Below are 16355 nucleotides of genomic sequence, written 5' to 3' on the forward strand. Positions count from 1 at the left end.
AGGAAACACATTACTCCCTATATCTCTACAAATACTTAGCCAATAGTAACTAAACTCGGATCATTGATGAATGGGTTTTTCATTATCACAATCAATTTGAGATGTTCAAAGCCTGAATATAGCTGAAATATTGCTGCTTGGGTGTTCAAACCCAACAATCAATCAATCAATCAATCAATCAAAATTGTTATGGTGAAATGTACCAGTAGTTTGTTCTTGGCTTGTACATGTTTATAAAAAATCACTTTTGCACAGTGCAGTATCTAAGTGAGCCTTTTGTTATCTGCTTTCAGACAACTTCATATTATGAGTTTTTAAAAATGAAATGTACAACAAATTATATAGCAGTGACAACACCAAAATATATGATTTTATTGTTTTGTTTCAGGGTTTAAAGAAGCTGGGTATATCTATAGAGACCTCCTACACCAATATACAGAAACTGGTCATTAACCATCTACAAGTGTAAGTAGATGTTAAGTAGCAGTCTTTATAAGAATCTTGCAAAATCTTTAATATGTGATAAACCTAAAAAAAGGCTACACATTTTTATTTTTGTCATTAAGTTGCTTTATAGGTTTATACGATGAAATGTATAACTATTCATTCTAATCTGTCTGCTCTCAGGAGATAATCCATATTGAAAATCCAATTGTATCTATTGTATTTTAGTGTCATTGAGTTGTCTCCCTTCATTTTGAATTTTACGGTACATTCTATAGAATAATTTTCTCCTCAGAACAAGGGTTATATGACAAGTTTTATGTTACTTTCTGTTTACTGTAACATTTCAAACAAAATATCAAAAATAAGAATATGTAGGCTTTCCAACCATAAATCACATTTTGCATGATTCTTATCTGGAAAGCTACTTTAAAAGTGTGACACATAGGCTCAGCCTTACTGACAAAATTGTGGCTGAGTACACCAGTAGTAATGTTTCCATCTATCTGTCTAATGTCAAGAACATCCTGTAAACACTCTGGATTCAACATCCTTCAACCAGACTTGGCACATACTAATAAACCAGGAATTTTAGTGTTTTTTTCTGTCAGTCTACTTGTGAAGCAACAAATTCTGATCATTGCCAATACAAATGTATTATAATATAATGTACTTTAAAGATTTTCATGACAGATTAACTTTTGCATCACAGGTGTTTCCAAGAAAATAGCTAAAAATGAAAACTGCTGTGAAATTTTTTACTGTGTTTTTTAGACATATTATTTGTCATTTTAGAGTGAGCCAGGCTTTGCTATACCACCTTAGTGAATTACGAGGAATGTCACAATGGTTTGACAGATTTGGTGTACTGGGGATGACAACCAAACACATACAGGAAGCAGTTACGGCTGTAGGATCGTTTGTTCTCAAGACCAGTGAATTACAACAGTAAGTAATCTGGACCTTGATTGAAACTTACACTTTGCTACACAAAATTATACCGCCACTTCACAAGTGGATGGTATATTGGAATCACCATGTCCGTCAGTCATTCTGTCTGTAAAAAAATTAATCGCAAAAATCTTGGCTCCAACATGGTGGATTGATTTCAAATTTGGTATGAAGTTTTATCAAGATAAGGCATATGTTGTAAGCGACTTTGGGTACTCTCTGATATCAACTTCATGTTTTGTGGGAATTACACTGTTTTCAATTTCGGCTTCTATTGAAAGGATCGATTTCAAATTTTGTATGTGACTTTATATAGATGGTGTATACATTGTAGATGTTGTATGATATTAACAGCAAAAGATTTGGTGTGCTTTCTGATTTCACCCTCCTGTTTCATTGGGATTTGATAGATTTCAATTTATGGAATGACAAGTGTGTGTATACCTAGCACAACAGTATGTGAAACTTTCTGTTTGTTACGTTCTACATTGTAATTAGCTGATTGAAGATGACATTTTTCTTTCTTATCCAGAATCCAGCAGGGTTTAGTTTTGGTATCAGTCATAATAAAAGGTCCAATTAAAATCTGTTTGTAACACATCTATCTAAATGATTGAAGGTCTAACACAAAGATAATCCTTCAACTCAAAGATTCCTTACAAGTAAATTTAGGTTACAGACCACCAATTCAACCAATGAGCATTTGGAACGTACGCAAAAATAGTCCTACGCAGAAATTACCCCTGTTCCTCATAGTGCTGTGAAAAAAGTTCTCATCTTATTTAAAAAATTTAAACAGTTTCTGAAAGGAAAAACATTTCTGTACATTTTATAGGTGCATTTTGCTTCTTGTGATGTGAAGCCTAATCTCCATAATGATTTTTAAATATACCCCTATCTTGTGAAAACACTGGGATTTCCCATGCTATTTATAGACACTTCACTTCCGGTGACCAGTACTGCACTGCAAGTCTGCTAACCCCACATGCCATTCTGAGGATTGTGAGCTGACATATGTAGAATCATGCTGATATATAGTCCTCTGCAGGTTAAAGTTAAGGTAAAGTCCAGAGAAGCCATTGAATATTGTGAAATTAGCATAGAAGCCTATGGAAAGTGGAATTAGTGGTTTTTAGCCTTAAAGCTTAAGCCATGGCAAAATGAAAAGTTTCTTGAAATAGCTTTAAACTACTTGAAGATCTTGTTAACTTTGCCATGAGAGGAATACACTACAAAAATCCTTCAAAATATGCATTTTTTTAAGTTATAGGTCCAAATTATGGAAAATTGGTCTTTTTGGCTGATTTTTATGTCCTATCTTGTAAAAAGTGTAGAAAATTTAGTAAAAATATCAAATATTAAACTTTGAGGGCTATATTTACCTAAATATGGTGGTAATAAGCACTTGAAATCAAGTTTTGTGTAGATTTGAGCAAAAATTAGGTTAGAAATGAGGAAAAACTCACTTTCATTACTGCGGTTAAGGCCATATCAGCATTCCCCTATGGCAACATGGAAAATCCATTATTGAGTACTTTTTTTGCTTTAGGTGCCCTTTACTGGTCATGTTTTAATGTGAAAACACTGTATTTACAAATTTAAAGCCAAATATATCACCTTTTGTGAAAATTTAAAGATTTAGGATTTTTGACATGTGATCAAGAAAAAGGGGAGGCATGTCAGAAATAAATTTTTAAAAATAGACCAATTTCTCAGAAAATGATTACTTTTAAAACTATTTCTTCATTAATATTGTTAAAAAACAAGTTGTGATTGATATTTTTTATTTGAAAAGTCAGAAAAAGTTCTTTGCAAATATTTAATGCATTTAAGTATGGTAGAATATTGTCACTTTTTTGCTCGCACAACTTGGTTACCCTATATTTAAAAATCAAATATTTAAAAAAGTGCTTGTCACATTTCACTGAAACTTTGCAAATGCATTCAATATGTGTGTAGGAAGATACCTGTATAGTTATTTATTTTTTCTAAGACAAAAAGTGACCGTTTAGGTTACAGACCACCAATTCAACCAATGAGCATTTGGAACGTACGCAAAAATAGTCCTACGCAGAAATTACCCCTGTTCCTCATAGTGCTGTGAAAAAAGTTCTCATCTTATTTAAAAAATTTAAACAGTTTCTGAAAGGAAAAACATTTCTGTACATTTTATAGGTGCATTTTGCTTCTTGTGATGTGAAGCCTAATCTCCATAATGATTTTTAAATATACCCCTATCTTGTGAAAACACTGGGATTTCCCATGCTATTTATAGACACTTCACTTCCGGTGACCAGTACTGCACTGCAAGTCTGCTAACTCCACATGCCATTCTGAGGATTGTGAGCTGACATATGTAGAATCATGCTGATATATAGTCCTCTGCAGGTTAAAGTTAAGGTAAAGTCCAGAGAAGCCATTGAATATTGTGAAATTAGCATAGAAGCCTATGGAAAGTGGAATTAGTGGTTTTTAGCCTAAAGAGTGATCTTTAATATCAGGAAAATAATGTAAAGGTATTATTATCAATGATGAGAGATTTGGAGAGTCAGATTCTCCAACATGAATTTGTCAGTCAATTAATGGTGCATTTATTGAATCATTTCAGAGTGATAGATGAGAGTATAAAGAATTTTAAAGCATTCTTCTGTTGGTTGTATGTTGGTAAGTGCTGTAGAATTAAACCCTTGATGCATTTTTTTCTGTGAAGAACATTTCTCTGGATAATTCTGAGATACAGCTTTATTACTGCCTTTGTAAAACAAATTCTTTTACAGACATGATTTTATTTCTGTTTTTAAAAATGAATTCCACTTTTTCATTCAGGATTTTACCATTATGGCTTTTATTTTTTAAGTGTTATCAACATTTCCAATCATAGATTTTCATTAGCAAATTTTTTGTCCAGGATAATCAGTGACGTCAAATAATATAAAAGCCATGTGACATTTTGGCAGGATTAATTTCACATTTGACTTTAAATTTATTACACAGGGAACATTACTCATTCACTGCTATCTATATAAATAGGCCATACAAAAAATATCTAGGTTTTCAGGCCACATTTAAAAAAAATGATGTGGATGGGCAGGTTTTCTTTTTTTCTTTTCTTTTGGTCAGAAGCAGGTAGAAATTGCCTGTGGAATATTTTATGATATATACATCTAAAGCTGATAGATATTTATGATACAGTTCAGACTACATGGTATTAAAATCTTCTTAAAGAAACAATTTTCCACATTATTCGTGGTCATGTTTTAATATATGTCAAATTACTGCATCTGCTGAAATATTTTTAACCTTTCCATGTGCAAATGACCCCAACGACAAATTCATAAAAGCAAAACCATTTCCAGAAAGGACAGGAAAAAAATGTAGTTTTTTAAAAAAAAATTTTACAATAAAAATCCCAGACACAGGAATATTTTTAGGAATGTGGCGGTGCCTGAGATCCTACACTATTTTTTTATAACCTTACGTGCCGTCATTAAATTTCCTTGTCTCTATGATTTAAAAAAAAAACAAAACATATAGTAGAAAGTCATATTTTATTGTTTAGATTCCATCAAATATTTTTTGTTTGTTTTGAAATGCCATCAGAACATTGGCAATAATCAGGCACTAAAAAATCAAAGTTATGCTCCTAAGAAGAACAGTCTCAGGAAAGCTCTGTAATGTTATAACCCTTCAAGGAGACTGTGTAATACAAGTACCGGTACTACAGAATTTTGTGCATTCCAATGAAATGTGTATAAATTGGTTATAATCTTCAAACACTTTTAAAATAATTTTGTTTATCTTCCAGCAATTCTACAACTCTCAGATGAAAAAGTTCCTGCTGAACTTAGCAAGGTAATATAAATTCAACATTTAGGCCTTTTATTTTATTCCTTTGAAGGCTAATATTCTGTAATTAACTACTTTTGTGATGTATTTTTGAAATTGCCTCCTTTAGTTTTACATTTTTGAAATAGTTGATGGTTTATATTAGTTATGGAATAATGTTTGTTGTTTTTTTCTTCAGATGACACAACATGATATCAACTTTGTTGCACAGTTCTTGACAGACAATTTTGATCACTTTTCTGTGGTATGTTTATTTTGATCACTTTTCTGTGGTATGTTTATTCTAAGTTGAATTTAAGATTTATATCATGTAATTTGTAACTTGTAATGTAACAACATCGATGGTAAAGGAAAACTATTGACCAAGCTGTGCGACAAATGTGATGACTTTTCATTCCATATTGGCAACTTTCCTTACATCAGTGGCAACATTCCTTCAGCATCTGCATATGGAGTTTTCATATCACAACTCCTATGTTATGCCAGAGCTTGCCATATCTAAGCAGACTTTTTGTATTGTCCTAGACTTTTTACAATTAGGCTTCTGGAACAGGGTTATGTTGCTAACAAGATTGAAGTCATCACTACAGAAGTTTTATGGTTGTCATCATGAACTCGAGGATTGTTACGGTGTATCCATCTGCACTAAGAAAACTGATTTGTTCAGCATGTCATAGTTTTCCTTTCCTCTTTCGTCTACCCTGGACTTTACTTTTTATGAGCAACTTGGTGGGTACTTCTAGAATAGCAGTGGATGCTTATCCTACCGGTGCCCTTGGTCCATGCTCCCAGTTTTTGCTGGAGTTCAAGTTACTCATTTACTTTTGTAACTTTGTATGTATTATTTTGGTTATTTTATTTTCTTTTATTTTGTGTGTCTGTTATCCATGTCTGGTCTTTGTCCATGGATTACATTCATTAGGTTTCTGCTAGAATCTTGGTTCCCTTGATTACTCTTTTTATCGACACCCCAATATTGTCTGGAGACATAATAACAACTTCCCGATTTACTACACATCACTCTGCTATCTGGGATGTGATAAGTTTCACCAGGCATGAGCGTTACCACCTATCAATAAAATTCTATTGGAAGCTATTTGAGGTGAATTCTGCTCATTTGCGTAAAGAGGCAGGATTTATTACTGAATGTGACAGAGATGTTAAAAATGTTAAAATAGCAAGCAAACATATTTATACATAGAGAATTATGAACACTACTGTGTTTTCTGCTAAACCTATTGTACATGGGTATAATGACACATCACATTCACAGACACAACCACATTTTAAAATTGATCTTGTGTTAAATTTACAGTGTTTCAGGTCTAAGTAAAGAATGAAAGCAATTATTATTAAAACTGGACAGTAATATATAATTCTGCATTATATCCACCTACAGTTTCTTCTTCTCAGGATCTCCCTCCTTTCAACGCTATGTCATTAAAATAAATGAAAACACACCTACTGTCTTTCGGCATTTCTCATTTCTATTTATGGAAAATGGCCTGAGAACCAAGACATTAACTGTAAATTGCTTTACACTATTTTTATCAGGATGAGGAAGATTCCATTTCTGAACTGACAGAAAAAAAGTCTGGATTCAAACTGGAAAAAGTAGGACAGGTAAGGTATTCTTGTAATCCTGTTGTTTTGACAGGCTGTTACATCTGACGTTATTTCAATCCTTCCAGATTAAAATTGATTACCAGACTTAAGTAGCATTCTAAAAATTCAGACAGGAGGTGATTCATGTGTGTCAAAAACCCAATGAATTCAGTAAAGCATTTTATTAAAATTTTCAATATTTTTGTAATACTCTTTGATAAAGATAACATTCAACTTTGCTCTATTTTTCAGTATCTGAAGAAAGAAGATCTGCATTATCCACCATATATATCAGCTAACCCATGGGTACAGGTTACCAGGTCAAGTTTACATATTAGAGGTACATTTGTTTATAAAATACTGATAGTGCTTCTTTAGAGACAATATTTACCTGGCATGTAAAATATGTGGAAGAAAGTGTCAATTTGGCAATGACCATAAAAGTGAGGCGTAATTTTAACCAAAAAAAAGTTCAGTATGGCTTTTCACACAGTCATCATCAGTTAGTTTTTTTTGGGGTCCAAAAACTTAACCTTACTCTTAAGTTGTTTGATGGAAAAGCTTAAAAGTTAAAATTCATACATGGAAAAAAAAACCCAAGTCTAGGGTGGAAAAAAATTAGAAATTTGATGGCTGTACTGTTCTTCTTTAGTTTTACATAAAACCTTAGGGTCACTTAACCAAGCATGGTGTTCCACAGTAAGCAAAACTTAAATTGCTTCAGTAAGAAAATACCACATTTCTTAAGGTGTTTTTCAGTTACAGCACAAGTTTGAATTTCTGTATTATCAAAGCATGCTAAGAATTTTTTAGTATTTCCTGTATAAATGTAGTTAGTAATATTTGTGGATTAGGCCAAATTTGTAGGAAAAAAATTTATATACCTTGTAAACTTAGGAGTCTATAGGTATCACAATGTTTTATCAGAAAGTTCTTGTACCTTTATTTGTAAATCCTCCAAAATCATTTCGTGGATTTCAATGAAACTTTTTCTGAAGATTGGATATCATATAGTTTGCACATTGATAACTGCTTCCAAGGGGTGGTAATCCAATTTTAAGGTTTACAAGTGGTTGCAGGTTGTACCTTTTTGTATGTGTGCAGACAGTTCTAGTTTGACTATTTTTCAGATTCAGATGTTGTTTACCCTGTGAAGAGTTCCAGTTCTCTGGTACAGTTACAGGAGACGGTAGAAGATGTTATTAAATCTGCCCTTACACAACCATCTGTAAGTTATGATAAATATTGTGCCATGGGTTAAGTATTATTGAGGATCAGAAAATGTAATATCATACATTCAGAAAGTAATAGAGTTTAACTATGAAACATAAGCTTCTTTGGGGTTTATATCAACTACAGTCATACAGTTACACATCACAAACATTATCATTACATTTTGTATTTAATAGTTTCCATTTAAGGAAGTAGACCTAGAGTAAGGGACATCAGAAATCTTGAAATCAGAGATATGTTTATACCATATTCAATTTCACTAAAGCTTTCCTATGAAACAGAGTGAAATCAGTCCAAGTTACTTTGATGCTTACATGAGATTGATGAATATTGGTAAATACAAATGTTCCAATGATTTGTAAGAGTTGTGTCCCTTACCTCAGGTCTTCCTCCTTAAACGGTATATGATTTTTGACACACCCATATTTTGTGATTTTGTATGCATGGCGTTTTGATTACAAGTTATCTTGCACATCTGATGTCAGCTGTTTGCATTCACTATAAAATTGTTTTCTGTGAATATCAGTTGGTCAAATATCCAGTAGGTATTTGCCTAAATTTGCTCACTTTAAACAGACATCCAAAACAAATACATATAAAAAGTGATTATACTTTACTCATGGAAATTAAATGTATACTTAGATATTTGTTTTTAATTTGTGATGGAGAAAAACTCATTGAGTGGGAAATTGTTAGATTTCTACTGATAAATGTAATAAAGTAATTATATCAGATAGTGCATGCAGTATTATGCTAATGGAACACTTAAAAGAGATATCTACCTTGGCCATTGGCCTTGGTCTATGTTTAAAACCTGTATTAGGTCCTTGAACATTTGTATGATAGGTCTTGATCAGTTGTATTTGCCCTTGGTGTTGCCTCAAGCCTGTACATTTAACCTTGACCCAATATAATTGCCTTGAACCTAATACAGGTTTACATGAAAATAGCCATTCAATATCACTATAGTAATTGGTCAGATACAGACACAGGCTCAATATGGAAAAACAGGACCAATCTAGAAAACAGGCTAAAATATGGCCAGGCTCAATATGGATTTTGTTTTACTTCTGGAAACTTTTGCTTTTGTTGTTCAGCTTTCAAACCTTATTGATTTGACAGGCTTGACTAACTGCAGAGTTATATAACGATGTACAACTCACATTTTTTATTGCAAGAAATTTGAAATTTTATTGGTATATATAATAAGACTGGATATGGTGAATATGTCTAAGAAACAACAACCTCACTGGGATGAAAAATGTCAGCTCATCTTCAATGAATGAGGAGGTATCCCTAACACCAGTGGTCAGGCTGCAGCTGGCCCCAAAAACATCCTAAACAGTGTTTGGCCCTTTATACTCCAGCAACATAAACGTGAACTGAAAGTGAATATGAAACAAGACATACCTAGTGATATTTTTTGTCACAGCTGGTTAATAAAGGTGTCTTAGAGAGTGTTTTTTTTTTCATATTGGTCCAGTATTATGCCTCTGCCTAATACAGCAATACTTGACCCAGTGCAACTGTCCTTGGACTAATTATGGGGCCAATAAACCGATGTTATAACTGTAAACTATTATATAAGTACCTGGTATGTTGTTACTTAACAGGTTGTGATTGGTCAGTCATTAAGATGTACCTCTTGTATAGAACTGTTTCAGAGGAACAAAAGGTAGATATTATGATAAATGATATAACGGTATGGAGTACCAAGCAGTTCTTAAACTTCAGGCTTTAAGGAAGTAGATCTACTTTAATGGACACTACTCTTACAAATCATAGGAACATTTGTATTCAGCATTTTATGCCAATCTTATGTAAGCATCAAAGTAACTTGGATTGATTTCATTCTGTTTCAAATGAAAGCTTGATAGGCTTTGATGAAATTAAATATGATACAAATGTATCACTGATTTCAAGTTATGTCCCTTACCCTAGGTCTACCTCCTTAAGTAAAATATAATGTGATTTTAAATTTTGGGTTTGAAGGATGGAGCTATTTGTCAAGTCTTTGTTATGGGTAATTTCTTGATGAACCAGAATATGTGGGACTTCTTTAAAAACTCCCTCTTCACCTGGTTTAAAAGTTCAAACAATCACTTTCAAATTTTTTATGTCTTTTCAAACAGAGCTATTTTTGAGCCATTCCTGTTTCCAAGGCCCTACAGGTATAGGATGTCTCTGATGCTCTGTCCCTATTAGAAAAGATTTTTTTATGTTTGTTATGTTTTAACTATAATGTAAAAGTAAAATCATTTTTTTCTATTTTTTGAACGTCTTTCAATGGTGGTTTTCATTGAAGAAGGCTTCTTTTCATTTTTCATTTTTTGACTATTGTTCATTTCTGAGTTATGGTTCTTTGAACACTATATTAAGAGAGCAATAAGCAAATAGGCATATCATGTGCTTTAGCTGTTGTTTAAAAATGCTAGTAATAATAAGAATACTGAAATGATCCATAAGTTAGAACATTTTTCCAATTATATCCTTATAAGTGGGCTTGTTGGTTGTGAGCATGCATTCTTGATATTAGATTGCAAATATTAATTGTAAAATATTTTAGTTTTCATTTTTGTATCTTAAATTTTAATATATGGTGTTGTATTTTTTTTTTTCAGTGACCAAAAATTTGATATGAAATCTTGCCAGTGAGTATTTTAGTCAGTGATAATTGAACAGAATTGAACATGAAATAGAACAAAACTTTATAAGTTGCAGTCTTTCTTAAAATCAGACAGGAGGTGATTTATGCATGTCAAAAATCCACTTAATTGAGTTTTATTTCTTGTTCAGAAACAGTTACTGAAAACAAAAACTAGTCTTAGTTTTTCATTTGTTTGTGCTTTTGAGGTGAAAATTATATAGATTGTTCATGAAATTTGTGCTTTTCAAGAGTTATCTTTCTTGATTTGGTTTCGTTTGGTTGATTTTAGTTGGAGATGAATGTATGATTTTCTAAAAAGTGCAGATCTGTGTGCAGAAATGATTATCGTTATGTGAAAGTATAGCATATGTAGGCTGAAAAAGCATCATTTGTTTGTTGGGTTTTCTACGCCATGAATTACTTTACCATTGGTAGTGTCTGGATTTTGTGTGGACTGGTACTAAATACTCCTGAGTACCTGTTATATTGATTCAAACATCCACAAAATTTTGTGACTGGGTGTTAAATAGAGTACTGCTAAACCAAATCTTTCAAAATGATTTGGATGATCAAAACAGGTTTAAATTGATTTACATCACAGTTGCTTTATTGAGTTATTGCCCTTTTACTATGAAAAAACTGGACAATAACTCTTGATTTTATGCAGTTCCAATTTGCTAGGCAGATATTGAATTCACAACCCTGTCAAATTATCACAATAACTGTTTCTAATTTACCTCATGTATAAAAAGCAGATATTATGATATTTTGAAATGTTGGTTATAGTTTTACTGTCACAACTTCAAGCTTTGTAATGTACATTTTTTAACTTCTTAAGATTTACATGTAATGAGAAGAAGATGCTATATACAGTGTTCACAGCAAGTCACACACCTTGTGACAAATTTTATATATTACGACAGCCAACATGTGGAATCAAGTAAGTAATGGTGTGCATTTAATAAGGGTAGCATTGGATAGAGGTGAAGGGTGCGGTGTGGGGGTTGTTAGTGAATTAGAATTTGGATTGTTTCAAGTGTTTACATGAAGTCTGGCACTATGTAAATGTGGAACAAAGTAAGTGAAGTTATGGGGATGGAATAATTAGTAAAGATTTGGTTAGACATATAGAAGAAAAAATACTATCCTACTATTTGATAAATTTTACATAAAAAAAAAAATTAAAAAAATTCTCATACAGTATTTTGTAACAGGATGTAACAAGACCAATTTCATAGTGCCTTATTTGACAAGTTACTTTTTTCAAAAAGATGAGCAAATAAGTGCATTATTTTACCTTATAACATCATTTTTGCAGTTATCAGACTGAGGGGGTAGCTGTTGAAATAGGACAGTTAATGCATGAAGGTTGTCATGATGATAGTGGTGATCAAGCATCTTTCATGTGAGTAATTTTTCTATCACATCTATGATCAGCCAGTGAAGTTAATAATAGACAAGATTTCTTTGGATTCGAATAAAATTCAGCCTTTTTATGCTGGATTTTCATGTTTTGATTTTTTTCAGGTTTTATATTCTTCTCCCTGTTCTGCATTTTTTTTGGATTGCTTCTTAAAAACAAGTCCAATATACCGGTAGATTTAAGTTTTATTCCAATAATATTGCAATTGCCTCGTCATTCTGTCAATCTGTCTGTCAGCTGGTTACAGATTTCACAGCTTCTATTGGAAGCAGTGTTTAGATATTTGGTATTTGTTGCTTTTGCATGATGTCTTGTATTGTATCCAGGTTCCTCACTTATCTACTTCCTGATTACTGTACGACTTTAATTTGACAGATATGGTTGAGTGGGGGTATTCTTGGCATTACATCTTGATTTCTTTGCTTTGTAATTTTTATATTTTATACAGAAGTAAGTTAATATTTTCTCTACCTAAAAGGTTTGAGTTCATATTCTCTCTACTTATCAGGTGTGAGTTGATATTCTCCTTATCTATAAGGTTTGAGGTGAAATTCTCCTTACCTGTAAGGTTTGAGTTGTTTTTTTTCTGTACCCATAAGGTTTAAGTTTGTATTCTCCTTACCTGTAAGGTTTGAGTTGATATTCTCCCTACCTATAAGATTTGAGTTGATATTCTCCATACCCATAAGGTTTGAGTAAAAAAAAACTTTCTTCTGTGAGCTAGAACTGAGTAGAATTATACGTTGTTTGAACTTTATAAAATATTTGAAACCTGAAATTATATAGAAGCTGCCAAAAGGACATGAGTAAATATGTTATGTAGTTACAAAAAAATATTTTCTATTGCAAAGAAATTACTTACTATTTTTTGTACTAGATTTAAATTGAAAAGTAAAAGTCATTTAAAGAAATCGAATACTGCTGGTATTTTTCTCACTAATCCAAATTTAATACTGCTGGATTCCTGCCATATTTTTTATGGGACTAAGACTTTGTAAAAATAGGATATAAACATGAAAATTATGAACACATTTTTTTTCAGTTTTTCCTCAGTAGAGTTATTTCTTGTCAGGTTTGTAGCTTTGATATAAGTTTTCTGACCTTTTCTTTCATTTGTAAATCTTCCTCTGTGGCCAAAAAAAAAGAAATTGTCAATGAGTGGGAGTATCCTCAAAGTAACATTGCAGGGAACCTTTTGTTCAAGTTATTAGCAAAGTAATACAGTATTTAGTCTTAATATTAATAGTACATGTAATTAATATGACAGCTAAAGATATCTTTTGAAATACAAAAAAAAATCATTGTAATATTAAAAACACAGCACCCTTGACAAAAACTTTATTTGTCTTTGAAGCTATTTTCATTCCTGGTTAACAGAAATTAATACATGTACATCTAAATTAATAATAGACTTGTTTTTTTTTTTCATGCAAAAATTTTTATGCAAAAAATGTCTTTCCCTTCATAAATGAATTATTCCTGTGTGAAGTAGAGTTATCTCGCTTTTACTCTCTTAATTAGGTATTAATATAAAGAATCTGTAGATTAATTGAATGGTTAAAATTAAAAAAGATATTAGCAGTTATCATTATGAAATGATTATGACTGAACTCTGATTTATAATAGCCCCTAATGCTAAGCTTTTGTTTGATTTAAGGAGGTAGACCTAGGGTAAGGTACATAACTCATGAACTCAGTGATATGTTTGTATCATATTCAATTTCACCAGAACCTCTCAAGCTTTCGTTTGAAGCAGAATAAAATGAATCCAAGTTAATTAGATGCTTATATAAGATTGATGTAAAATGCTGAATACAAACATTCCAAGTCCCTTACCTTAGGTCTATCTCCTTAATTGATCCTGTAGATGTATTTTGCTGGTGAAATTAGTACCAGGGGAACATTTCAAGCTTTTGTTTACTAATTCTGTACATATCTCGAGTAAGTATAAAATTTGTTGCAAGTAATAACCTCATTATGGTTTTTTTTTCTAAATTGACGTCATAACAATTAAAAGACTTATGGTACACTTTTGACTTACTGCGAAATCAACCACAGGCCTCACCATGTTGGTAAAGCTCTCAGTAGAAAAGCTGTTTCAAGGAACCTTACCACATCCTGGTTTGAATCCAAAATAATTGAAGACCTGATGATGTCACAGCTTGATGGCTGTGCTAGTCATATCTCCTATTCCATACACAGTAATCTAACCTATTTTAAACCAAACAGTGTTTGATCAGTACAAAGCTGAGTATATGCATCTGCTTTTTATACAACTGGAAAAAAAATTGCAGTCGTATAATGTTATGTCATCATCTGGGGACACTTTGTTTCTGTGTGATAATTTAAGTTGTGGTTGACCAATTGTTCTGAAATTTCGATATGATTTTACCAACCACTAAAGGTGGTTCCTATTTGATTTGGACTAAAAATGGTAAAAATAGGTGTTTTATTAAAACCTATGTAGGATATTTGTTTTTTTCCCTGATTTTAATTATTCTATTTTTTTTTATTGTGTACCTTATCTAATTCTTGTAAACAGAAAATCCAGCAGATTTTATGTGTTTTGGACTGTTTCAAGGGGGCCAAAGTATGATACAGTTTTTCGAACCCAATTTCAAATTTTCAAATACGTTCTTTTTTTAAACGACAATAAGTTACCAGTATTAGGCCAATCGGGAAACAGAATTGTGATGAGGTGACTTGCCGATCTATAGAAGAGCGTTCCTAATGTCAAAGGGTAAAAAGCTAAAGTATAGCAACTGTGTTGGAAAAAATATTTGATACCTCATAAAAATCCCTGTGTTTTTCAATCAGATATCAGATATCTCTGACAGTTTTCGAGTTACAAGGTGTCAAAGGGGTCACAGCCTAAAAAAATCTACTTTTTTTTATTTTTGCTCCGATTTTGAAATTTTTTTTTTTATTTGGTTTCTCACCAGACTCCTTGCCAGCATTTTTCATACATATTACATATATCTCTTATGTTTTCAAGTTACAATGGGTCAAAGGGGCCACACTCCAAAAAAACTGCTTTTTTATTTTTGGTTTGATTTTGAAAATGTTTAATTGAATTTAAAATTTTGTGCAATATTTTGTTCAAACCATGTGTTGTGCCCATAATGAATTGTGAGCCCTTATGCTTAAGTGTGTCAAAAACTATTTTTGTGTCCACACTTGCCCCAACTGTTCACAGTTTGACCACTGCTGTCGACGAAGCTTTTTATTCGTATGAGTTAAGATGCTGTCAGAATGACTATATATCTGTTTGATAAATCTGTATTAGTTAAAACTTGGCAACCCTTCTTCGGAATAATTGATTTTTTTACAGCATCATTATGATAGGTTACATATATGTCACTAGTTTTTGTTTGATAATTAACTAAGTGTAAGTTTTTCAAAGGGACATAACCCACTAACACCCGACTACCTGGTGGTGGTGTCATTGGGGAAAGGGAAAGCAGTAAACATATTTTTCTTGGAAACTTAAATTATTTTCACTTTGGTAAGTACCAGAATAGTTTGAAATTAGTAATTTAAAACTATACAAGTACTTACCAAGGCTCTAATAAATTGAATACTTGAATTTGAAGTCTACGGCTGTCCATTGCTCAAATTTGACCGTAAAACAGTCTGTCGGATGATAAATTTGTAGAAAGTTACTCCCCTTTGCTTAAAATCTTAAAAAACGAAGCCAGAGTTGGGAATATGAAAAAGGACTATTGATTGGTATAAGTTAGGGCATCTATTTTTGATTAACACATTTGTTCTAACTCCCTGAACTGCATAGAATGTCTTTAAGTGCAAGTTAAACTTTTAATCAATCAATCAAGTTGTCATGTTTTTTTTTTTGTCCTTTAACAGAAATTTCTTTACATTTATGACTGTTCTAGTAATATAACAAGCGAAAAAAAATCATCAAATTGATATTAATCAGTTTGCGTGTCTCTTGACACCCAAACATTGATTTGTAAAAAATAGAGGAAGTAACTTTTGGTTCAGTAAATTTATTTTTGATTTTATCAAATTCATCTCCACAACACAAAACATTGAAATCAACAATAAATAATTAACAATAATCAAGTACATGTATATACATCAAAATTGGTTTTCATGTGATGGTCATAACATCAAAATTACACAATGACATATTTCCAGTAACAAGAAATGATGAAAATTATTTGGATCATGAATACTAGTATTTAG

At 32.0% G+C, this 16355-nt stretch overlaps 1 protein-coding gene across 3 annotated transcripts in view; it reads left to right on the forward strand.

Annotated features, from left to right (window-relative positions):
• The window catches only part of LOC148620646 (anaphase-promoting complex subunit 4-like), a 56676-nt gene that overhangs the window by 16062 nt on the left and 24259 nt on the right, over positions 1-16355 (forward strand). For all 3 annotated transcript variants that reach the window (XM_088574318.1, XM_088574319.1, XM_088574317.1), the window contains exons 13-24: positions 389-465; positions 1240-1392; positions 4004-4059; positions 5201-5247; positions 5420-5485; positions 6796-6864; positions 7099-7186; positions 7977-8074; positions 9693-9754; positions 10701-10730; positions 11565-11666; positions 12045-12131. In XM_088574318.1, the coding sequence (XP_088430444.1) occupies positions 389-465; positions 1240-1392; positions 4004-4059; positions 5201-5247; positions 5420-5485; positions 6796-6864; positions 7099-7186; positions 7977-8074; positions 9693-9754; positions 10701-10730; positions 11565-11666; positions 12045-12131 (935 nt within the window). The remainder of the gene's footprint in view (positions 1-388; positions 466-1239; positions 1393-4003; positions 4060-5200; positions 5248-5419; positions 5486-6795; positions 6865-7098; positions 7187-7976; positions 8075-9692; positions 9755-10700; positions 10731-11564; positions 11667-12044; positions 12132-16355) is intronic.

The sequence above is a fragment of the Perna viridis genome, chromosome 3 (genome assembly GCF_037379345.1).
Source record: "Perna viridis isolate PV_CMFRI_1.1 ecotype Kerala chromosome 3, ASM3737934v1, whole genome shotgun sequence".
NCBI classification, from domain to species: Eukaryota; Metazoa; Mollusca; class Bivalvia; order Mytilida; family Mytilidae; genus Perna; species Perna viridis.